Source organism: Aquarana catesbeiana, linkage group LG05 (genome assembly GCF_042186555.1).
Source record: "Aquarana catesbeiana isolate 2022-GZ linkage group LG05, ASM4218655v1, whole genome shotgun sequence".
In the NCBI taxonomy this organism is placed as follows: domain Eukaryota; kingdom Metazoa; phylum Chordata; class Amphibia; order Anura; family Ranidae; genus Aquarana; species Aquarana catesbeiana.
In genome coordinates, this window is record NC_133328.1 from 494,887,099 (window position 1) to 494,913,349 (window position 26,251).

At 40.5% G+C, this 26,251-nt stretch overlaps 1 protein-coding gene across 1 annotated transcript in view; it reads right to left on the reverse strand.

Moving 5' to 3' along the window:
- KLHL14 (kelch like family member 14) overlaps positions 1-26,251 on the reverse strand; it is a 142,776-nt gene that overhangs the window by 24,882 nt on the left and 91,643 nt on the right. The window contains exon 4 of the mRNA XM_073631530.1: positions 7,239-7,328. Within this exon, the coding sequence (XP_073487631.1) occupies positions 7,239-7,328 (90 nt within the window). The remainder of the gene's footprint in view (positions 1-7,238; positions 7,329-26,251) is intronic.

Consider the following 26,251-nt stretch of genomic DNA (forward strand, 5'->3'; position numbering starts at 1 on the left):
CAGAGAGGGTTTCTTCTTCCTCTTTGGCTATATAGATAGACAATAGACAAGTAGTCATGTATAATTAATGATTGGGTGGTGTGTGGTAGGGGGGTGGGAGCAGGTTGGGAGGTGGGGTGGGAGCAGGTTGGGAGGGGGGGTGGGAGCAGGTTGGGAGGGAGGGTGGGAGAGGGAATATAAAATAGCAATAGTTTTTTGCATTATGCGATTACTATATAAAAATTCATGATGCTGTATGTTTTTAAATTTTGCAATATGAAAAACAATAAAAAGGAAATAAACTAAAAAAAAAATTGGTGTTGTCAGCGGGGAGTATTGATATTTTTAAAAGACTCTTGGACGTGCATCTTAGTGAACACAATATACAGGCATATGGGAAATGATTATTGACACTGACACGCGTACACCGACACAGGTTGAACTGGATGGACTATTGTCTTTATTCAACCTTACCTATTATGTAATTATGTAACTATGAAGCTCAAGGATACCAAAACAAGTAAATAGTTTGAATTAATTATTAATTGAATGCACCTTAATTTTTTGGATCTAATGCTGATTGTCATTTTATGCTGGTGAAAAAATGGCACGAAAATGTTTCAATCTTTTTTCCTACTCATACTATTTTGTGACTGGAAATGGAAAAATACTAGATTTGTGGGCATGTTAAAGCCCACCCCACGAAAAATTAACAGTCAGCAGCTACAAATACTGCAGCTGTCGACTTTTAATATATGGACACTTACCTATCCAGGGAGCCCGCGATGTCGGCACCCCAGCCGATCTTCGGATCAGCTGTCGTGTGCAGTCGCCAGCACTGCTGGTAAGGAAATGCGGCAGTGAAGCCTTTTGGCTTCACAGCCGATTCCCTACTGTGCATGCGCTGGGACAGCTGGGGCCACTTGGAATGGAGCTAGATATTTATCTAGAATCTGGAATGGACTTGAAGCTGGAGAGGAACTGCTCCACTGTAGAGTAGTAGCTAGCAAACGTGGATACTGCAGGCTCCTCTAGGTACTTGTGTTAGGTTGCTAATACACAATAAACTGCTAATTATTGCTGTGTACAGACATCTGTGGTAGCATGGCCTTTATAATTAAGCTTCAAGTATCAGAAGATCGTATGATGGTCTACCAGAGTCTACCTGAATTATAGTGAATAAATTCACTGTGAATGTAAATTCACTTATATTATTAACAACTACACTGTTTCAGTATAGGAATTATGCATTGATTTTAATGTAATTGTGATAACATAATCTAGTGGAGTGTTGTTGTTGTTGCATGGAAATGAGACTCCTCAGTATGAATATGCAATAGGGATACAGTATTTAGCCTCCACGTGCCTTAATTGGTTAACATGAGTAATATCAGGTTTTTACCACTGAAGACATTTTTTAGTTGGGTGAGGCAGGAATAGAACATGTCAATTTTTTACTGCTATCTGTGTCCCCATTTAGGATTTTCCCTCACTTCTTCTTCTGGTGATTGGGACAGAAAAAGAGGGAAAGTTTAACCATGAGGCCCTACAAGGTTGCTGTTACATATTAAGTGCTGGGTGTTAGAATAAACTACAAAAAGCACGACTTTGCTTCTGTACTGTCATCCTACCCTTTCCAGCCTGGCTTCACCTCTACAACTTCTAAAATTTAGGAAGAAACTTCACACCATGTAACAACCTTTCCAATATTTGAGATAAAAATAATAAAAAAAGCAGCAATGTTTAGTTAGTGCATAGCACAACAGTAATGCACAAAGTGTAATAACCCATAACCAACAATCAACACAGTTATTGTGCTATTCAGTTTTACCACCATCTTACTGAATAGGCCTACTTCTGTTATACAGCAATGCTACATTTGTTGATTTGTATCTTGAACACCAGAGATGCTATTACACTGTTTAATTTGTCCCCTTAAAGTCAATTTAAAGTGCTTTAAGTGTTCATATTTCTTTTTGCCTTTTTCTCTCTGAGTCAACACTTTTAAATATTAATGTATTTTGCACTTTCAGAATTACTCAGCCCAGCATTAGGATGCACTGTAATTTAACATGGTCTGATAACTTTTCCATGTCTTTGGACGGATTTCATTTATTAAAGTAAGATTATTTAAATGTAATATCTTGGGCTGATGTTCCCCTGTGTTGCCATCATTTTAGATTATACAAAAAGAATAGATGAATAAAATATCAGTGCATGGCGCAACACTGATGTAGCGATATGTTTTACCCTGAAAAATACATGCAGGGCATTATTTTAATTATTTTTTAAAGGAATCACAGAATGCTGATATTTTTTTAATAACATGCTATTGTGATAATGAATAAATGAACATATTTTTAGAGCAGAGTGCACAATCAGTACATATCCAGATTCACCTAAAACGTCTCCAGTTTTTTATCTGGGAATATCAGTAGAAAGATGGGATGGCCTTGTTCATTTGTTTTTATCCACCAGTACCCATTGCCAAAATATATTTATTTAAGACTAGCAATCATATTCCATATAATGCATTTACGTTCCAACATTGGCATCATTCTCTTTTCCTAGTGTACTGTACAGCTTTATGTCACACACTTCTTTTTTAGTTTTGGTTGGAGTAGGTAAGGGTTGGAACATCTGTAATGTTTTAATGCTATCTGTGTCCCCACTTCAGAAGACTCACTCTATTTGTTGTGGTGACTACTGTGACTGGAAAGAAAAGTGATGGGAAATTCCAAAATGTACAGCTGTCCCCAGAAGAGGCATTGAGAGGACATCTGTTCCAGGGACAACTGTCTAAGAGGAGATATCCCCTCAAATTAGAGAGATTTCCTCTCACTTCCTATTGTAACTAAATTAAACAAAAAAGAAAGAAAACTGACAAACACTATAACCCTTTAGTGCAGTGGTTCTCAACCTCTCTAGTGCCGTGACCCCTTGATAACATTTCCCAAGTTGTGGGGACCCCTAACAGTAAAAATTTTGTAAATGTTCATGGGTTTTCAGCACCCAAGGCAAGACAAGTAATTTGCGCCCCTAACCCACGGACATTTAGCACTCTCTGAGTCCCTTCCACTCCTACAATATTAAAACCCCTTATGGTACATTTCAGGATGTACCACTCTCTCTTTGTTCTCCTTTATTTCCCTTTTATCTGTCTCAGTCCTAATTGTTTGTTTTTTTCCCCCATCCCTCTGTCTAGCCATCCTTCTTGTTCTTTCTCTTATTCTTTCTCTCCCTTTTTCTTTGTTCCTCCCCCTCTTTTCCTCTCCCTTCCATGTATTCTCTGTTTTTTTTCTTTCTCTTACTCCTTGGTGGGGGGGTGGGGGGGAAATGGGATGAGTGGCAGCGCTGGTGGGTAGTTGGGATGAGTGGCGGTGCTGGTGGGGGGTGGGATGAGTGGCAGTGCTGGTGGGGGGTGGGATGAGTGGCAGTGCTGGTGGGTAGTTGGGATGAGTGGCAGTGCTGGTGGGTAGTTGGGATGAGTGGCAGTGCTGGTGGGGGGTGGGATGAATTGCAATGCTGGGGGGAGTTCTGATCAGCCAACTTAGGTGCTCTCGATGAAGGTCATCTGCTGATCTAAGAACTGTAGTCGGGACTTCTAATGGCAACTCTAATCACAGGTAGTGTTTACTCATTGTGTTTCCGGCTTCACTGTGACTCCAGCCCTGTGGTGTCTCGTAGCAGTGACACCTATGCCAAAATCAGGAGATAGGGTCTCCTCCAGCCCCTTCCACTTCCCATTACTCATCAGTCGGTTGACCTCTAGTCTCTGCCCCCCCAGCCATCTTGTGAACTGAATGGACGGCTGCAAAGGGGCTGAGTGGGCAGCCACGGGCTCCAGGAACAGCCCAGCTGGGTGGCCGTGAAAAGGCTGGGAGAGCTGTGTGGGCTTCAGGAACAGCCCAGGATTCAGTGACCCCTGGCAAATCGTCATTCGACCCCCAGGGGGGTCCCGACCCCCAGGTTGAGAACCACTGCTTTAGTACTATGCTCTAAACCAGGGGTCTCCAAACTGTGGCCCGTGGGCTGGTCGTGATCCTTTCTTCCCTTTATCTGGCCCTTGGGTACAATTCCTTCCACTGACACCAAAGACATGGCACTATTCCGCTCACTGATACCAACAAGGGGGTACTAACACTCCCACTGACACCAATTATGTAATTTTTATTACTTAAACTGACCACTAAGCCTATGGCATTGTTTACTCCCACCAATGCCATGGCATTTTCTACTCCCACTGTTTACAGTCCGGCCTCTCTAAAGTTTGATGGGCAGTAAACTGGCCCTTTGTTTCAAAAGTTTGGGGACCCCTGTCCTAAACTATAAGAAAAAGGTTTCAGCTATATATTTTTTTTTTTGGAGCAAAATACTGTAGATATGTGCCATGACAACTAACCAAGTTATGTCTTTCAGAAACATGCATGAGAAAACAACAATTACAATAAAACAAGGAATCTGACTGGTTGTTGTGAAAAAGTGCCCTTTTTGCTCTACTTTTTGCACCATTTGGGTAATCAGTCAAGAACATATGCTAATAATATATACACTCACTGTCACATTATTAGATATACCTTGCTAGTACTGTAGTACTGGATTAGACCCCCTTTTGCCTTTAGAACTGCCTTAATTCTTCATAGCATAGATTCAACAAGATGATAAAAGCATTCCTCAGAGATTTTGATCCATATTGACATGATAGCATCACGCAGTTGCTGCAGATTTGTTAGCTGCACATCCATGATGCGAATCTCCCATTCCACCACATCTCAAAGGTGCTCTATTGCATTGAGATCTGGTGACTGTGGCAGCCATTGGAGTACAGTGAACTTGTTGTCATGTACAATAAAGCAAGTTTGAGATGATTTGAGCTTTGTGACATGGTGCATTATCCTGCTGGAAGTAGCCATCAGAAGATGGGTACACTGTAGTCATAAAGGGATGGACATGGTCAGCTGCAATACTTAGGTAGGTCATGACTTTTAAACTATGACAAATTCTGACCCTACCATCTGAATGTCGCAGCTGAAATTGAAACTCATCAGACCAGGCAACATTTTTCCAAACTTCGATTGTCCAATTTTGGTGAGCCTGTGCAAATTGTAGCCTCAGTTTCCTATTCTTAGCTGACAGGAGTGGCACCCGGTGTGGTCTTCTGCTGCTGTAGCCCATCTCCTTCAAGGTTCGATGTGTTGTCCATTCAGAGATGGTATGCTGCATACCTTGGTTGCAACAAACAGTTATTTGAGTTACTGTTGCCTTTCTATTATCCTGAACCAGTCTGCTCATTCTCCTCTGACCTCTCCTATCAATAAGCCATTTTAATCCACACAACTTCCTCTCACTGGATATTTTCGCTTCTTCGGACCATTCTCTGTAAACCCTGGAGATGGTTGTGTGTGAAAATCCCAGTAGATCAGCAATTTTTTAAATACTCAGAGCAGCCCATCTGGCACCAATAACCATGTCATGTTCAATGTCACTTAAATCCCCTTTCTTCCCATTCTGATGCTTGGTTTAAACTTCAGCAAGTCGCCTTCACTACGTCTAGATGCCTAAATTCATTGAGTTGCTGCCATGTGATTGGCTGATTAGAATTTGTGTTACCAAGCAATTGAACAGGTGTATCTAAAAAAGTGGCCAGTGAGTGTATTTACAGTTACTAAGCAGTACAACTAGGGAGCTTTGGCTTAAAAATCTACCACCCTAATTTATGGGAAACTTACCACTATGTTGATCAACATTAGAAACATTTGAGAACCAGGATGCCTTGAATAAACATACCTATCTATGGGGCTCCCGTTCATGATAGCATATACAGTATATCTTCAGGTTTTATTTTACTTTAATTCCAAGAACTAACGCTTATCTAATTCTTAGTCCCCGTTTGTGCAGATGTTTTGTCACTTCACTTTTGACCTGTACTCACACAGATCATAAATGAACAGCAATGTATCCCTCTAGGTGGTCGGATGTAAGATCTGACTGTATCCGCCACTATCCGCCACCATCCAGGTTCAGTCAGGTTTATCGGGCTCAATGGAAACAATTTTTGTCTATGTCTACTTTTACTGACCTGATCGGATGTGAGTGGATATAGGCAGATGCACATCCACTTACATTTGGCCACCCATAGGGATTACATGGGTCCACTTTTTCCTTCATCATAAGATGGAGTAAAAGAAAAATGGAACAGACATAGATGTCACATATATGATGATATCTGTTTCCATTCTGATCCAACCAACCTGGGATCCCCTGCTGAGATAGAAGAAAGGGCACCCGCCTGAAAGGGGCCTAAATGATATCAGTTTAAAAAATAGAAGTATATCTTTCATGCTTTAAAATACAACTAAAATTGCCTAAATGAAAATATAAATCCAGTTACTATGCAATGCAGAAGCCTCATAAGGTTAACAAAAAAAAAATTCTTCCCTGAATTGGTCAAATCTTCCTTCATTCATGTCTTAAACTCCCCTCCCCAGGCTGTAGCTCACAATGGGAGGGTTTCAGAAACAGAGAGAATGCTGTCACTACAGAAAGCAGTGTGCAGGACTTGGTGTGGCCAGGTGGTGAATGACAAACTATGAGCTTGTGAATTAGCAGTGACAATGCTGATGGCCACACCTCCTGTCACATTTTATCATCCCACTGCAGTGAAAGCAGGGAGAGTCTACATGAGAGTGGCAACTCTGCTCTGAAATTGGGAGCAGTGCAGCATCATTGTCACATTATCACAGGAAGACTGCATTTGGTTGACTTTACCAGCAGGACATATTGGCATTTGTGGGACAGGGGTACTAAGAGAAATCTGTAAGTGTGGATATGCTTATAATTGATTGCTGCAGGTCATGCTTTTTCATGGGAGACCAAGTTCTACTTTAAATTCATATTTATTATAAAATCTGAAAAACAATTAATAAAAAAAAAAGTATGGTAGCTTTGAGACAGAACAATTATATCGTTTTTTTTTTTAGAAGCAGATCTATCGCTGTGATTTGAATGCAATTCCTCAATGCTGCAGGTCATCTACACCAGCAGTTATGTTACTATAATGTGCTTAAGTGAAGTTTCACATTTGTTCTCCAGCTACAAAAAACTGAAAAAAAAAATCTGAAGCCAGCTAAGTATTGGTAGCTCAAACAGGCTGGTAAAATTGTTTTTAATCCTGTCATAATTATACAGTATTATAAAGGCTCAATATTAAAAAGAAGGAAACAATAGTAATGTATAACGTATAAAGTCGTAGTTCTTACCATTAGGATTCCACTGGTCTTCTCCTCCTAGCACAAATAAGAAATTTTCCACTTCAACCACACAGTGGTGAGCACTGTTGTATGGCATAACTGAGAAACAGACAAAAGAAAGATGTGAGATTCTGATAACATATGTGATACGCAGGGAATATTCACGGAGCAAAATGCATTAAAAAAAGCTTCTGTTTTCCAGGAAATAGGGTACTATAAGTTTCTCACAAGTGATCCAAAGCCATATTTTAGACTAAAACACACTCTGAGCTAGTAAACATGGGTGCTTTTTAATTTGCTTTTGTTCTGCAATACTTTGCTGTAAAAAAGAGCAAAGCTAGGCTGGTGCCACTATATATAAAGTGATGTGCAAACTGTGTACAGTCACATGGGGTGAGGTTCAGATATGAATTGTAGAAAAATATACCCAACACCACTAGGAGGTCTTATTTTAGGGCTCATGCCCAAAGGGCATTTATCTAATGCTCACAAGCGTTGTTCCTCCTGGCAGCAGCGTTTGTGGCCATTGAAATGAATTAAGGATCAAGCGCTTCACATACCTGGCATTAATGCACGTTTAAATGCTTGTACATGCACCTAGGTGCGTCAAGTGTTTTTTCTGCTGAAATGTGCTGGATTTTTTTTACACCTATAATTACCCTTTAAACCCTTGAAATGTGCTGGCAGTGGATTTTCTTTTACACCTCTATTTACCTTTAAAAGCCTCCAAACATCTATGTGACCATGGACACATAGGCTAACATGCAGGGGCATTTAGAGGTGGGAAAAAAACACTGGATGCCCCTAAAAGCAGTGTTCTTAAAAGAGGAGTATGGGTTTCCCCCCCAAAAAATACATATATTGATATTTACACTGAGAACTGAGCGATCAAACACCAATGATTGCTCAGGTCTCCCATCTGCTCTGAGCAGAGAGCAGTGAGTGTCAGTCACCAACTCTCTGCTCTGCCTCTCCAGTGCTTACTGCAGGGCTGGCTCAGTCTCCCAGCGGCTCACTGAGAGGCTGAACCAAGTGCCATGCAGGCTGCTGGGTGAATCCTGTCCCGACTGTATAGTTGGGATCGCTCAAGTGTTTGGACCAGCTGGGTGACATCAGCCGACAGAGACAGTGGGTTACAGGAGTGCAGAACAAACTGCACTCTTGTGATCCATAGGAGAAGTAGGGCCAAATAAGCTTCGGCCATACTTCTCCTTTAATGCTCAGTATGCATAAGGCCTAAACTGGATTAAGTGCAATTACAGGTGTTGTGATGTGATTAGTCATATCCTGGATCTAAATTACAAGGTCAGGCTAGAGAATGAATGTTTAGGAAAGAGTTCTCAGGAGAAGATAATCATGGAATGACACCAGGCACTTAAATCTTCTTGCCAGGAACACTGGCATGCTCACCAGTTTTTTACACAGAAGATTGAAAGATTGTGTTGGCTTCCAGGGAAATTTTGCAACAAATTGTAAATTCTCACTTTTAATTTAAGCAGCTCTTCCCATCGCTTGGGGGACATGTTATCGCCTACTGATAATTCAGAAATTGCCTAGTTCTTGCAAGTAATGCTTATAAATTGGCTGTCTTAAACATAATATTTTTTTCTAAACACTTTGAATTTTACTAGACTGGCTGCTGAGCCCTGATTACCGTGGTCAGTTTACATGCCTCCGTCATCCGCTGATCACCTCTCACAGTCTCTCCCCTCTTCCCCTCCCTCCCTATCAGCATGAGAGAGCTTTCCTCCCGCCGCTATTCAGCTGCATAATGCAGCACATGTCAATGTATCCCATGCAGGTATCCTGCCATTAACAAAAGTGTATGTGTTTGTTTAAAATGAAAAGGCTAAATAGCTTTTCTGACACTGAAGCTGTGCGGTCACGCGATCCACCTGTGCATGTCCGGCCCTGATCTATGGAGAGAAGCAGGAGGGGCCAGGATTCCACTGTGACATCAGCCGGCCAGCAAAGGGGAATCTCAGCCCTTCCCGCTTCTCTCCATAGATCAGGATTGGCCAGCACAGGGGGATCACATGACCGCACAGCTGCGGTGTCAGCAAGGGTATTTAGCCTTTTCATTTAAAAAAAAACACATACACTTTTGTTAATGGCAGGAAACCTGCTTGGGATACATGTACAGTCACATAGTTACTTTACAAACACTTTAAGTAGGGGTAACTCCTAAATTTAGTTCTGCCAGGCTGAAGCAAGCCTTGATTTCTGTTGGGTGTCCTCTACAATGTGATTATTGTTTGCTTCTGCTTGCTGCTGGGGAGTGTTCCTGGCAAAAAGATTTAATAGCCAGGGTTATGGATACTTATATTTCCTTGGCCAATCACTAGAAAGCTTATTTCCAGTGTTGCATGCTGAAGAAAGGTATAAATATTTGGGGGAACTTTCAGGAAGCTCTCTTACCTCCCAGGCTTTGTCGCCTGAGGAGCACACATGTGCTAGTTGATGACAGGCCCTGGGCTGCACTGCCAGGCCAGAGAGCCTTGCCCAGGAGAAGTGCAACTGACTTCTCGACAGCAGTAACTAAGGAGAAACTAAGCTGTAACTGCTTACAGCTGGAAGGCCGCAAGATGCTGGTCTGGCCTAAAGGTTCTCTTTTTCTGTATGGCTGTGAGTAGAGGTTGTGCTGCTATTAAGTCTGTCAAAACATTCCTAGTGTCAGTGTTCACCTAAAGGACTTTCTGTATGAATGGAAGTGGTATTTTGTAATCTGTAGTCTGTGCTGTATTTATGGCTATTGTGTTTCCCTATCCTTCTCTCCCTGGAGTTTATTGGTGTTAATTGAACTCTATCAATTGTCCAAGTGACTGGCGCCAATCTGTTCATCTCCTCACTTCGCATCAAGAATCCTTGACAAAGACAATGCTATCTTTCTATTTGGGGATTTGGTATAGGGTGCTGTATTTATTTTTGTAATTTTATACTTTGGCAATGTGGAGTTTATAAATGTAATAAAAGTATTAACGTTAGTAAAACCTATTTAAATTTCATATTGTGTACAAGCCATGTGGGTTCTGACAAGGTGGTTCCTTTTGGTTCAGGGTATCTGTGCCTTGACCTATCTTTTTATTGTACATCAAGAATCCTGCCTTGAAGTGAATCAGTCAACTCACTTAACCTCTGGGGGTCCCAAATATCTCTAGGGGGTAAGGAGGAGCTACATATTAAAACCTCACATTCTTATTTAGAATATTTTATTGTTGCTATCTAAATGACATTGTTTTAAAGCTGAAATCCGGGCAAAACATTAAATTCATGTTGTTTTAGTATGCACCTAGCAAACAGTTTGTATATCCGTCCATTCTATTCTGAGATTTCTGCAAATATGCTAGGTAGCAGAGCCAGGTTGACGACCTCACTTTTATATACTGTATTTAAGCAACACAGCTAGGTCACCTTCCTGCCCACAGCCTGTGACTGGAGGATGAAAGAGTAGCAGCAGCACACCCCTCCCTCTGCTCTGTCCTGCTGGCAGCATGTTCCATGCAAACAGTAACGGCATTAATTAGTCCTTTTATTGTATGCCTGGAAATAGCCTTTAATTCATAGTAAGGGGGCAGAAAATGCAACAGAAAATGTTCCTGTTACAAATCACAGTTTCCTGAAACAAAGCACATTTTCCTCCACCTCCGGTTGTCATGGGAATCCTGTACATACTGATTTCTTTTCAATTCTGCCAACTAATATATGCTTCAATTTATTTGGATTAGTTTAACCATCCTAGAAGTGTCATGCGCTAGGCCGTATGTTATACCTGTCCATAAATGTCATGTCACATCCTTTGAAAAACATACAAATGTAGCTCTGTGGTATCATGTAAAATGAGCTGGAGCAATAGTCAGAAAATGATGTCCTTGCTCATCTCATCAAATGGACACCTTAAATCTAGGTGAGGACAAAGAGGGAAGCGATGTGCATGTTGAGGCTGGGAATTTATTGCTGGACACGGATCAACAGAGCACTTAGAAAACCAGAGCAGTGGGAAATCAATATGACACAGGGCCAGCTCTTTCTCTATAAACTTCTGCCAAAGAGAAAAAAAAAAGCCAGCCGAACTCACACGTGAATTTTTTCAGTTATATATCTCTCATTGCACTTGATTTACTATCTCCTTCTTGCAAAATGCAGCAGTGCAATATGGAATGTTTAATGATAATTTTTATCATTTTGATGCTACTGGCTGCCCAAACTTGGCTACAGCTCAGGAAAGATTTATCAAACTTTAACTCACACACACAGCTATTCTGTTGTATCTTTTTTGGTTTCATTATATTTTAATGTAAGGTTATTATCAAATGGCACACAATGATGTCTATCATTAATTGACATCAGACTCATTTCCATATATCAAGAGAAAAGCACCTGCTGGATTTGTTAATGTCAGTTGTCTGGACACTGAAGGCTGCTCTTACAAATAGACTTTTAAAGGGAAAGTGAAATTGTTTTAGTGAAATATTATATATATATTTTTTTAAGTTTACACATTTATCAAGCTATTGATATATATTTTATTTTTATAAAAATCTTCAATTTGCAAGTTAACTAATCTGGAGATCTATACATGGCATTGTGTTTGCAAAGGATGCTGGGCTTTCTCATAACAAAGCCCATCACAACCTCTATGCTTTCTGGTAGACTGCATTAATCTACTAGGTAAAACTTGTCTATCTGTGCTAGAAGAGGAGAAGGAAGTGTGTATCCCTCCTCTGAGTTATTTAGGTTTCTGTTAAGCATAACTACTGCTCTCTTAAGCCTCGTACACGCCATTTTCTTTTTTCGTTCAACCCAGCGGGTTGAACGAAAAAAAAAAACCTGACCGCTCAGGTGGGAGCTGCTGTACTAACAATCCAGTGTTAGCACAGCAATCTTCCCTGCTGTGCTATTGTGTTCTGACAGTGTTTTGACATTTCTAAGCATTTAACATAATTAAAAAAGAAAAAACTCACTTTATAATTCAAAGAAGGCTGTAAAACCAAAATCTAGACATAAAATATTTAAAAATTAAACTCTCAAATTTCTAAAGTTACCAAAAAAGAACAAATTTAAATACCGGTAGATACTTTGGGCAACATTATTGATTTCCCATTGCTCAAAAAAAGTTACATGTAGGTTGACACTGAACATAATCAGATAAAATGTTAAGTAAACCTGGAGCACATTTCTTAAAACTGGTGCTTACAAAGTAGTTGTCTGTAGGAAATTCAGATTCCATATTTAATTTTTCTACTGCAAACTAAAGATGAAATCTAACTGGTTGTTGTAAGCAAGGTGCCACCCACATGGCCCAGGAATTATTGAGGATTGTGTTTTGGCAGTTCTAATTTGCCTGGCAAACAGTATATGAAGCAGTATATGTGTAAACACACATTTCAACCCATATGCTCCATATAATGCTTTTTTAAGTAAAGAAGTAATTAGACAGGTTGGGGGAGGTTTTAATAGTTTTTAAATAGGATGTAGTGCGTGGATGTTGCATGAATGGTTTGTGAGCTGAACTAACATGGTGTTGTGCATTCACCTCTACACAAATACCAGGCCCTAGACTCCCATGTGGGCTGCATTGTGGTTAATCTGGATCTGACAAAAATACCTGAATCTGTTGGGGTATAATCACACTAGGCATGGTTGCCTTGTACCTCCCCACTCCCCCACCAGCTGGTGCTCACATTGTGCCGGGCCAGCCAAACTACAGTAATCCTTGCTTCTGTGGCCACTGAATGCTCATTGATCAGGGAGAGTTCTGTGCTTGGACAAGGTTAGCGTTAATACAGATGAATACCCTGTCCAAATCCAACTGAACCATGCCTAAGCCAGTACCTCTTCAAGAGGGCTAGGACGTGTTACAGAGTGATCACATTAGTCAACCAAACTGGACTTCAGGGGTTAACTGTGCCCGGCACAGTAAGGATTGACTAGTGTGAGTATACCCTAAGATAACAACGTCCTGCAATACCCTGCCAGCATCATTCATACTAGGAGAGGGAGTGCTAATACTCTGGCCTTGTTGCTCTGGGGGGGTTTTGTTAGTCTAATGCCCCGTACACATGGTCGGACATTGATCGGACATTCCGACAACAAAATCCTAGGATTTTTTCTGATGGATGTTGGCTCAGACTTGTCTTGCATACACACGGTCACACAAAGTTGTCGGAAAATCCGATAGTTCTGAACACGGTGACGTAAAACACATACATCGGGACTATAAACGGGGCAGTGGCCAATAGCTTTCATCTCTTTATTTATTCTGAGCATGCGTGGCACTTTGTGCGTCGGTTTTGTGTACACACAATCGGAAATTCCGACAACGGATTTTGTTGTCGGAAAATTTTATAGCAAGCTCTCAAACTTTGTGTGTCGGAAATTCCGATGGAAAATGTGTGATGGAGCCTACACACGGTTGGAATTTCTGACAACAAGGTCTTATCACACATTTTACGTCGGAAAATTCGACCGTGTGTACAGGGCATAACAGTATGAATATGTTAAAACTAAGGGAGAGTAGAGGGATGGCCTCTTCATTGAGGCGCTGCTTCTTTACTGCCCAGTTATTCCCTTCATTGGCCAAAGCCTGGGCCTAGTGCTGGTCCTGGCTGCATTGCTAAACTGTTGTGTAGCCTAAGGAGTAGCCCAGGACATGGCTATTGGAAGTTATGCCTGGATCACAAAAATGGCTTAATGGAATTATAGGTCCTTTGGAAGGTAAATTGAGTTAACACACTTTATAACACCCTATGTTTAGCTGTTTATCTGCAGTTTAGCTTTCAATTGTTTTCCTAGGTGACGGGTCAATTATGTATTCAATTGCTAGTTGAGGAGCCATTTGACAGTCATTTTGTTGATACTTTGAGCCTGATATTTCCAGCACAATTCAATAATAAATCAATCCTTCATATGGGAGATGTGTTTGATTGAGGAGATCTGTTGGGCAGTGCATTGTCTCAAGCACCTCCCATGCTTATTTGCTGATGCACCCAATTTCTTAGCCCCGCTATCATTAATCAGACTAGGAAAGGGAGAGGCAGCACTAGGGACCAGACTACATGAATGTTACTTGTGCTGACAAAAAACATTTTGACCAGAGAAGAGTGCAGAGTGAGCAGATAGGTACAACAGCAACCATATATTTTTAGAGACCCTGTCACTAAGGCTCCATTCACACTTAGGCGATTTGAAACGTGGTCAGAATCACAACGATTCTGCCCGCGATACAAAACGCCTAGGTGTGAATGGAGCCTAACCTAAATAATTGTAAGTATAAACAGAAAAATCAGGCATTTTAAATGCTTACTTGCAGTGGTTTTCTTTTTCTATTTAACTGCAATATGCCTTTGAACTTGCTAGCTAATTTGACTTCTTGAGGAAATTCAAATTTCTAGCACAGTCCCCTCCTTCCTTCTATTCATAGCCCTTTCCTTCTCTGGGAGTGTCTAATTAAGCTGGCCATACATTAAACCCTTTCTTTATTCAATTTGCTTTAGATTTACCTTAAACTATGTAGTGCAAGGGCCTACCTGTTTGCGCACAAATTGAAAGTGTTTAGGTTTGATCTCATATTATAAGGTTTTGGTAAATCTAAAGAAAAATTGTAGAAGAGAATTGTATAATGTATGGCCAGCCTTACTGTCTCCGCCGGCTTAACTCCTCCCTCATCTCCTTAACCGGTTCAATACCAGGCCTTTTCACCCCCTTCCTTCCCAGACCAATTTTTAGTTTTCAGCTCTGTCGCACTTTAAACGACAATTGCGCAGTCGTGTGACGTTGTACCCAAACAAAATTGACGTCCTTTTTTCACCACAAATAAAGCTTTTCTTTGGTGGTATTTGATCACCTCTGCGGTTTTTATTTTTTGCGCTATAAACAAAAGAAGAGCGACAATTTTGAAAAAAACACAATATTTTTTACTTGTTGCTATAATAAATATCCCAAATTTTTTTTTAAAAAATCAAATTTTTTCCTCAGTTTCGGCCGATACGTATTCTTCTACATATTTTTGGCAAAAAAAATCGCAATAAGCGTATATTGATTGGTTTGCACAAAAGTTATAGCGTCTATAAAATACGGGATAGATTTATGGCATTTTTAAAAAAAATTATTTATTTATTTATTTTACTAATAATAGCGGCGATCGCGATTTTTTTTCGTGACTGCGACACATCGGACACTTTTGACACATTTTTGGGACCATTCACATTTATACAGCGATCAATGCTATAAAATTGCATTGATTACTGTGTAAATGTGACAGGCAGTGAAGGGGTTAACCACTAGGGGGACACAAGGGGTTAAATGTGTTTCCTAGGAAATGCTTCTAACTGTAGGGGGAGGGGACTCACAAGAGGAGGAGACCGATCAGTGTTCCGCTGTACTGGGAACACAGATCACTCTCATCTGAGCTGACAGGATGTGGATCTGTGTGTTTACACACACAGATCCACGGTCCGGCCCAGTTAACGGGCAATCGTGGGTGCCTGGCGGACATCGCGGCCGCCGGGCACACGCAGCGGGTCCCGAGCAACGCGGCGGGCGCGCACGCCCCCTAGGCGGCCGGGAACCCGAGGCCGTCATATGACGTCCACCCAGGATGGGAGATCCCATCTGTGGACGTCATTTGACTATAGGCGGGTAGGGAAGTGGTTAAACAACCTTTTATGTAGCTGCTGGGGGAAGAGTGAGTGGGAATACTATAACATGACTTCTTGAGTGATAGCTCTGAGACAGCTGTGGCTACTGACATCACATACAAGATGGCGGGCACCCAAGTGTAGTCTCAGGGATTTTGAATGCCTACACAAGGGAGGCTTTTATGTGTAATTAAAATGGCTATATTACATAAATAATGCACATACTGTATGATCTTATAGGAAGATTTTTGTTGGGATGAACGGTTTAGTGACAGGTTCTCTTTAACATTAACAAAGTTTTTTTACTTTGCCTGGAGTTCAGCTTTGTCACTAAATAATGGGATACAATAATGACAACTATATTTGCCTGTGTTATCATTCTACTTCTAAAATGATTGGCTTTCTTTACATTAAAAAAATGTTTGCAGCACTTTATGATGCTCAAAATTTAATATATTTGTAATTATACTTATTGGAAAGCTGGCATCTCTGTTACGCCACTTAAAAATATAACTACACGATCAGAAGCATATAACTATGTGATTAGGCAGAATACTCATTAATATTCATGATGTCACATTCAACCCATGTGCATGCTCATGAATATACGCTGGAGAAAGTTGCAGCCAGCTAACTTGAACATTTTCCAACTCCCACAGCCAACGCAAATATCTGTACCCAACCTTGCTATGTAATGGGCATATGTGCTTGTGCTCTGGAGACTTGCTTGTCAGCCATATAGTATAGTATAGTATAGTATAGTATAGTATAGTATAGTATACATATATACATATAGTAAGTGTTACTTTAATAAATCTGTGGAAATATTTGCCGAATATGTTTTCACATGTACTAATGTACACACATGTATGCTCAGTCTCAGTCAGAAAGTTTTCACCATTTAAATTAATAGGGCAGGTAGGGGGCATTTAAATCTATTAATTCAATTTGAAGACACAATCGTTTTTATTGTATATATGAGAAAGTGAACAACTTAAAGCAGAACTAAAGGTAAATTTGCAAAAGTTGTTGCAGGTAAGTTTTTTTTGGCTGAAGAGGGTCTGTATGACTCGTCTATCTGTAAATTGCCTTCCACGCATGTGCATCTAAGTGTACCATTGCAGCATCTGTAATACGCCAAAAGAAGAAAGGTGTGGGGATGAAGTAACTTCTGTGCATATTTGTGGCCAGCCAACAGAGAAGAGAGAAGACTGCACACCCAGAAGAAGACTGGGAGAAAGTGTTAATAATGGAGCAGTGAGAAGCATTGTGGCCATTGTGTCGCTTGGGGTCCAAACCAAGCCAAAATGGAAGATAAGGCTAACTATAGATATTCTTAAAATGTGGCCTCTTCCCTACTTCTACCTATTCTGCATAATCCACTCTGATGTGGTCACTTGATCCAGCAGCTGCTACCTCCTTGTGTCAGAGAGTGGCTGCTGCAGGAGAAGAGGGAGCGCCAACAACAGAGGGGAAATGGGAGTGATGTCACAACTCCAGGAACTCAGAGCCATTGGATTCCTGGAGCTTCTGGATCACGTGACTGCACCAAAACAGATTTAAAAAGGTCAATACACAGAAATGTTTTAAACAAGTTATTCAGTATAGGTAGGAGGGGGGAGGGAATGTTTATAACCTCTTCGCGCCAGTGGTATGCATATATGCGGCCTCTCGGTGGGTGGGCCTTGATGCAGAGAGGCCGCATCTATGCATACCAGAATGTAAACAGAGCTGTGCTGAGAGCTCCTGGCACAGTTACTGGTGGCTAATGAAAAGCTCCTGATCTCTTGCAAGCTTTCTGATCATGTTGTAACAGCCAATCACAGCGTTTACATGACCAGAAACCCCGCCCCACCTCCCGGCATTAGAAACCTCTTAAAGGGCTGGAAGGCGCTGGCATTAAGGAGTTAAGTATACTGAAGCTGGCCATAGATGGTTCGAATCTCGGCCTGTTTAGCAGGGTCCGTCCAAAATTCGATCCATGTATGGGCAGGCTCATTGTACCTTAGTCGATCTATCCTTCAACTTGGGTACTACCAGCATGTCAGATTTCTGGCATGCGATTATTGCCAGCGGCTATAGCCACTAGCAATAATCATTGTGTTCTCCCAGCAGGGACGCGCCGCCCCGTGCCCCCTGCTGGGCGAATACAATAGCTCTGCGGGAGGGATTCCCCCATTAACACTGACTACCAAATTTACTCTTTAAAGAAAAACTATAATCTTTGCATTGTTTTTTCAGATATCCATTACAAAGGGCTGGTCTGATGTAAATAATGTTATCAGTAGGTTGTAATGTTTTAAAAACCATACCTCTTTGTAAAGTTATTTCATCTGTACATGGGGGCAGCCATATTTGATCGGCATACATACGGGCCTTGCTTCCTGTGTTCTGAAGATTTTTTTCGATTAAATGTAGTTGAATTGTGCCTATTTGTCTGACCACCCTCTGAAATTTGCAGACAGTTTTACTGTTCCTTTCTTTCAATGCAAGCCTACCAGGCAGGCCTGTTTGATTCAAGATGCACTGTCTATGCAGTGGAGACTTTTATCACTGCAGTTGTTATAATAGTATAGTTGTTGTAACCCTTCCCTACAGTAAGACGATCCTACAAATCTGTATTGTAATACACTGAAAATAATTTGTAGCAAGCATGAATAAAGTATCCTATCAAAATAGCCTTAAGGCATATTTAAGATGTGTTCACATTGAAAACGCTCTCAGTTTTCCCTTTCACATACATATTCATTTCTATCAGTTGTGGACGCTGATTCACAATTGTTATTTAATATATTGTACTGTGAACTGAAGATCTTTTGCCTTTTTAACCATAATTACATGAGTAACAAAGAAAATGTTAATACAAATTACACTTAAAAAATTTCATATGAATTGTATAATATAGAAAGACTGTGTATAGTTTGTAGTAACATATTTACGATGGAGCAACTATATTTGCTCGTATTCAGACTCGGCCTCCTGCTTGGAATTGCAGTAAAGTGCTTGTGTCTTTTGGTTCTTTTCCCTCATTGCAAGTCTACCAGTTAGGGCTGACTGACTGAAAACAATACCTTATCTATGTAGCTGAAATTTTACCTTGGCAACAATGGATAAGGGTGCTTAAAATTACGGACACTAGCTGAGAAATCCCAAAATCTGTTAATATTATATAATGAAAATATTGTACAGAAAGCATGTGAAAATGTGAACGTTGCATAAAAATATTTTAAAATAAATTGTACAAGAATAACTCAAACGATCTGAAATGAAAAATAATTTTAAAGATTTTTTACCATTTGCAAATATACTATTTTATTTTGTTATTTTTGTTAAAAAATTTACTTTTTGGATTTGTTGCAAACTATGGTAAATCAGCAGATGTAAATAGCCTTTTTCATAGAATGTATTGTTACCATCTTAATCCTTATTCTATAAATACGTTTAACACATTTTTATGCAGCATGGGCTATTCTTTAGTAAATCAAGTCCTTAATGCACACTCAGGTGCCCCAAATAATCATTTTCAGGGTAGCTGAGTTTCCCTTATTAATGACAAGATATCCCTTTCTCATTTTTTTTCTAGACATGCTATCTTTAGTAAAACCTCGTACACACGATCGGATTTTCCAACAGGAAATGTGTGATGACAGGCTGTTGGCGGAAAATCCGACCGTGTGTATGCTCCATCGGACAATTGTCAGATTTTCTGCAGACAAATGTTGGATAGCAGGTTTTAAAATTTTCCGAGGACAAATGTCTGTTGTTAGATTTTCATAGCGTGTGTACACAAGTCCGTCGGACAAAAGCCCAAAGTACAAACGCGCATGCTCAGAAGCAAGGATGAACCAGAAACGGTTGGTCCTGTAAACTAGCGTTCGTAATGGAGAATTAACATTCGTGACGTGGCAAATTATGAAATCTCTAAATGCAGGGCACATTCTCTTCTTTAATGGGATAATAATGAAGCTGCTTTGCTGGTGATACTGATGGAGTTATTGCAAACTAATTTTTAAAGGCCTTTTTTTTCTAGCGATAGCAAGAATAATATTATTTTATTTTTATTTTTTTGGGCAAGTTACCACAACACCATTATCCCGTAGTTTTTAGGATCACAGATACAACTATGTTGGTGTCCCTTGTCAATATTACATTGTATTTTTTTAAATGTAACTGCCTAATCCCAAACTGTCATTTGAAGTAAAACACATAGCCAAGTATTATTCTCCACATTTTGTTTATTGTGCATTAAAAAAAGAAAACAAATAAAATTAGACATGCTATCTACCAATAGAACTTAACCAAAAAGTGCATTCTCTGCATCCAAAAATATAGAAAATATACCAAATCAAATCATTATTCAACCAAAAAAAATAATGTCAAAGAAATAACTCCAAGGACAATAATTAATAACACGTTATCTCCTCCAATTCCGCAACATGTCTGGTTGACGAACGGCCGTTCAGAAACGAACTGAAAAGCATGAAATGCAAAGCGCAATTCAACACTCACCAAACTTCCACTAACACAAAATTAGCAGAAGGAGCCCAAAGGATGGCGCTAAAGAGCTGAAAAACCATGTAGTATGTCATTACATTCGTGATTGTTGGCCAACAATTGTGTGCCGTATGTGTGTGCAAGACAAGTTTGGGGCAACGCCCTTCGGACAAAAGTAAACGGTTTTGTTGGCCAACAATCCGATCATGTGTACGAGGCTTAAGACTGACCAGGGCTTTCCACTGAACTCTACTCTCTGCTGATTGTCCAGTTCACCCATTCTCTCATAGGCAACCATTTTGCAGCAGTTTGGTGTCGTAGTCAAAAACTTAATTGAGACAAACGGCTGAAGTCTTGCTCGAAACAATCAGTGATGCAATGATCTAGAAGTGTCTCTCTAGGTTGTGCCAACACGTATTTTTCCAGGCTAAGATTAATGGATACTGGATACTTTAGTCTACATAATCTGTCAGCATAGTACAGACTCTCCACTGGAATGAATGGTAAGGGCCCATTCACACCAGAAACTGCACATAACTGCACGTTTTTGACTGCATGTCTACATGCATTTGAAGTGTGTTTGAAGCAGGCTTGATGTGCACTTGAAGAGTGCTTGAATGCGTTTAGCGCTGCGTTTGCAGTACATTTTTCTATACATTTTTGGGCTTGACTTTCTTGGCTTAAAGGGGCCCGTTGCGGTGTGTTTGAAGTTCGTTCCATACATTTGCGGTGTGGAAAGCTATATATATATATATATATATATATATATATATATATATGTGTGTATATATATATATATATATATATATATATATACTTTTTTTAAATTGCGCTGAACTGCACTGCAATGATGTGAACTATGCCCATAGGATTACCTTGATTTTGGTCTGTCTATATAGTTGGGGTGCAGTTCAAAATGCATCCAACTGCAGCCAACTGCGTTCGGTGTGAAAGGATCCTAATTGCAGCTTTAGTGTGCAAGGGAAGCAGAACCCAACAGTTCAGAATTTGAAGAAGAGGCTAAGTAAGTAAGTAAAGTAAGTAATGGTAAGTGTGTGACTAGTTATGGGTGATCAGGAATGACATCGATGACCACTAAATGTAACCCCACTTAAGGTGGCAATACACTTTAACCACTTCCGGAATGCCGCACAACGATATATATCCTAAGTTTGAAGAGGAATATTGTTGTTAGTGCTGCAGCCAGCTGCCATATCCCTGGTATAGTCTTTTTCATCCGGCGGTCCGGTTTCCGATAATAGTGGTCTCTGCGACGGATTCGCAGCAAGATTACTTTTATCGGTGGCGGGAGAGGGCCCCCCTCCCGCCGTGCTCCGGTGCCATCCGCCACTTACCGGAGCCATCGGCAGCAGTGGAGGCGATCGGATCCTTTCACGTCAGTGGCATGGAGACGAGTGAGGGGAAGATGGCCCCCACCTGTCTCCATACCATTGCAGGGCGGAAGCAACGTCAAAACATCACTTCGGCCCATAGCTCTTAAAAAGCCATTTTTTTAAATTTTTTTTTTTTTTAAACGACAACATTTTTTTTTTTATTGCATTTTAGTGTAAATATGAGATCTGAGGTCTTTTTGACCCCAGATCTCATATTTAATAGGTCCCGTCATGCTTCTTTTCTGTTACAAGGGATGTTTACATCCCTTGCAATAGGAATAAAAGTGACACAATTTTTTTTTTTTAAAGAACAGTGTAAAAATAAAAAATAAAAGGTAAAATAAATAAGAAAAAACACTTTTTTAAATGCGCCCCGTCCCGCCGAGCTCGCGTGCAGAAGTGAACGCATATGTGAGTAGCGCCTGCAAATGAAAATGGTGTTCAAACCACACATGTGAAATATTGCCGCGATCGGTAGAGCGAGAGCAATAATTCTAGCCCTAGACCTCCTCTGTAACTCAAAACATGCAACCTGTGGAATTTTTTAAACGTCGCCTATGGTGAGGACTTCTGCTCTGCTCCAACTTATTGGTTTTCAGCAATAAATATACAAATTACAATACAATTACAAATTAAAATACAGTATAAGTCCAGCTCCACCTCAACTACCTCCTGCATCTCACTCTTGGTTTTGTAATGAATGGCAGCCTAGTGCATCAATTATAAGGCACAGAGAAAAAAAAGGGCAGGTCCAGTGCTCAAATTTCACAAACAAAGTTGTGATTGCATAATAGTGCAATAGAGGGCTTCACAGGTCCTGGGGGGTTCCAGTAGCCTGTAACTGCCTACTACAGGCATACCCCACTTTTAAGTACACAATGGGGTTTATTTACTAAAGCTAGAAAGTGCAAAATCAGGCTGACTTCTGCATAGAAACCAATGAGTTTCCAGGTTTTATTAATATTATTTTTATTTATAAGCTTAATTGAACAAGCTGGGGTTAGAAGCTCATTGGTTTCTCTGCAAAAGTGAGCCTGATTTTGCAATTTCCAGCTTTAGTAAATAAACCCCATTGTGTACTTAAAAGTGGGGTATGCCTGTATACAACTCTGAGGTTAGTTTATTTTAATAGTGGAATCATTTTAAAATTTATGTGAAATAAATTAATTCCTGTGTTAAAATAACCACAGAAAAGTCATTAAATAACCTCTGCTGAAGACCTCTGAGTTCCAGCAGTTAGCAAAGGATATTATGATTCTGTAGCATAATGCATACAGTACATATTCCCAATACACAAATCTGGAATAATTTAACTTCGCTTAAATTTCAAATTAAAATGAACTTGTGACCATCACGTCGTAGATAATGAATAGCCTGTATTTTAAAGACCATTCTTGCACCATCCTTTCTCATTTGTCCTATCAGACTAAACAAAGAACCCCAAACAGGAACCATATGTATGTACAGAAGTGATATCTATGAAGCTTGTGGCTCTCTAGAAGAGAAGGTGTTAAAGATAAGTTTTGTAATCCGCCCTGAAACACAGCACACTATATGAGTTTCTAGCGTGTCAGTCAGTGAGTTAGAGGGAAAGGGTAAAGAGAAGCTAATCAGGATGAAATGAGATTAAAGGCTGTCTAATTTTACAGCAACTGTGATCCATCAGGCACTGTGAAAGTGACAGTGGAAATGAGTGATGGAGACAGACAGGTGGGGCTGTACATTCCACTGATTTATCCTCAAATGCACTGGGCCTTATTTTATTGAGTGAACATGACCGCATTCATCATGACTGTCATCTAGGCCCACTTCCCTCCATTTAAAAAGGTCACTTTACTAGGAAGGAGTGAAAGAGTAGGGGAGAGGCTCTTTCAAAACAGATTTAAAATCTCATGCCACTTTTTTCTAATAGATCACGACGACTCCGAAGTTCTGCATACGTAGCTTGCAAACTGGCAGTGATCAGATAATTGTCTGACAAGACGGTAAACTGTCTCATGGCAGGGTGCGTACTAAATTTGATACAGCCATAGTCACCCATAAGAATCCAAACATCACACAGCAATACTATTATTTTACTCTTAAATATGCTCTTTATGTAACTAGAGTCAATAGGGTTAATTTACTAAAGGCAAATAGGCTTTGCAAGGGAATTTTCCCCAGAGCTTAAAAAATATATTGATATATCATAGGCAAGGAAGATAAAAAAAAGAAATAATAATAATTTTTGCTTGCATATGATTGGATGATAGAAGTCAGCAAAATTTCATCTCATTCACTATTAAGCTCTGGGAAAAATTTCCTTGCAAAGTACAACCTCCCTCTCAAAGTGGACAGTCTATTTGCCGGCAAATCTGCATCTATCTGCAGACAAAAACAACATAGAGGGAATAACACTGTGGGGTTTATTTACTAAAACTGGAGAGTGCAAAATCAGGCTCACTTCTGCACAGAAACTAATCAGCTTCCAGGTTGTATTCCGAAAGCTTAATTGAATAAGTTGAGGTTAGAAGCTGATTTGTTTCTACACAGAAGTGAGCCTGATTTTGCACTCTCCAGCTTTAGTAAGACCCCTTTCACACTGAGCCATGGTCGCGTTAGCCCTAAAGCACCGCTGGTTTTAGAGCAGATTTAGCGCTGTGTAAGCAGCACTTTTCGGCCGCTAGTGGGGTGCTTTTAACCCCAAAGAAGGGGTTAAAAATGCCCGTGTTTCGGGGCTTCCGAAGTGCTTTTTAGGCGCTTTGGAAGCGCTGCCCAATTAATTTCAATGGCCAGGGCGTTTTGGAAGCGCTGTTTACAGCGCTCCCAAACCGCCCCAAAGATGCTGCTCACAGGACTTTTCCTAACATCCCACAAGCGCACTGCCCCAGTGTTTTCTGGCGCTATTTAGAAGCTATTTCTAGCGCTAAAACGCCTGAAAACTGCTTAGTGTGAAAGGGGTCTATATAAACCCCTATAAAACAAACTGTGAGCAGGGCCTTTTACAAGCTAGAGAAAATTGAGTAAGTATAAGGTAGAAGTGATTATTTTGTGCTGGGAACCAGACAATATAATGTATTATTATATAATGATATATATAATTTTTTTCTATTAATCAATTAGATGCTACCTGATTTATCTTTGCAAGTTCTCCCTGTGTATGTGTGGTTTTGTTCCAAGAACACAAGTTTCATCCCACACTTAAAAGACGTGCTAGTAGGTTAATTGGTTACTGTCCCAGACAGCCCTTAGATGGCCCTGCAGAGCTATTGTATTCTGACAGCGGGGAGACTTCCCCGACATCAAAATACACTGATCAGCAAACATCCGACAGGATGGTTGTACAAAAGTCGTTCTGTAGATCAACTTCTGTATAACCTCCCTTCCCATACATGGATCTAAATTCAGCTGCTCCCTGCAAATTTCGATCTATGTATGGCTGGCTTAAATTGTCAATAGTATGTGTATGTATACATGTGAGATAGGGACTATTTTAGATTGTAAGCTCCTTAAAGTGGTTTTAAACCTTTGTTTTTGATCAAAATAACAAACATGTCATCCTTACCTGCTCCGTGCAATGCTTTTACACAGAGCAGCCCTGTTCCTGTTCTTCTGGGGTCCCCTCGCTCTTTGGCGAGGGCCCCCATGGAAAGCTGACACAGACAGTGGGACTCGGTCCTACCCTCTGCTCTGGTGTCACAGCATTTGATTGACAGCAGTGGGAGCCGCAGCACAGAAGGTTTTTCACCTAAATGCATAGAATGTATTAGGGTGAAAAACCTTAAAAGAGAAGTCCAACCTAAGATTTTTAAGGTTGGGCTTCTTCTAAGGGTCACAGGAGTGCAATTCATTTTGCACTCCTGTAACCCGTTTTCAGCAGAGAGCGGTCTGAAGTCCGCTCTCCGCTGACGTCACAGGGATCAGTCGAGGCAGCGTGTCATCCCGAGTCTGGATCCGCCAGCTGCCTTGACTGATGGCAGTCTCTGAGATGGCCGCTCCCTGCCCCTCCACAGCTCAGCGCTCCAGGGAGGGTGGTGGGGGGGCAGAGCAGGAGAGATGCTGACTGACAGTCAGCAGCTCTTTGCTCGGGGAGGAGTGAGAACCGAGTCATCGGCGGTATTCGGTGGTTGGTTCTCAGTGTAGAGACGCCGGGGGACAGCTGCAGCATCTGATTCACCTAGGTAAGTATAAATAGGAGAAAAAAAAAACATACTTCTCTTTTAAAGCTTTACAACCACTTTAAGGGCAGGGATTGATGTGAATGTAAAACATATATGGAAAGCACTGCATATATTGCTGGTGCTATATAAATTCCTGTGACAAAAAAATAAATAAAGATTAATGACCCAGCAAGATCCTGTCCAAGGACTGAAATAAAAAGTGCAGTTGAATTGGGCTGCTTTTGCTAAAAGGTAAAATCTTATGGTTGCTGAAAGTAAGCTGCACTTTGCACCTCAACTTTATGATCGTTTTTACTAATATCTAAATTGTTATGTAATGAATAAATGATTATTATTAC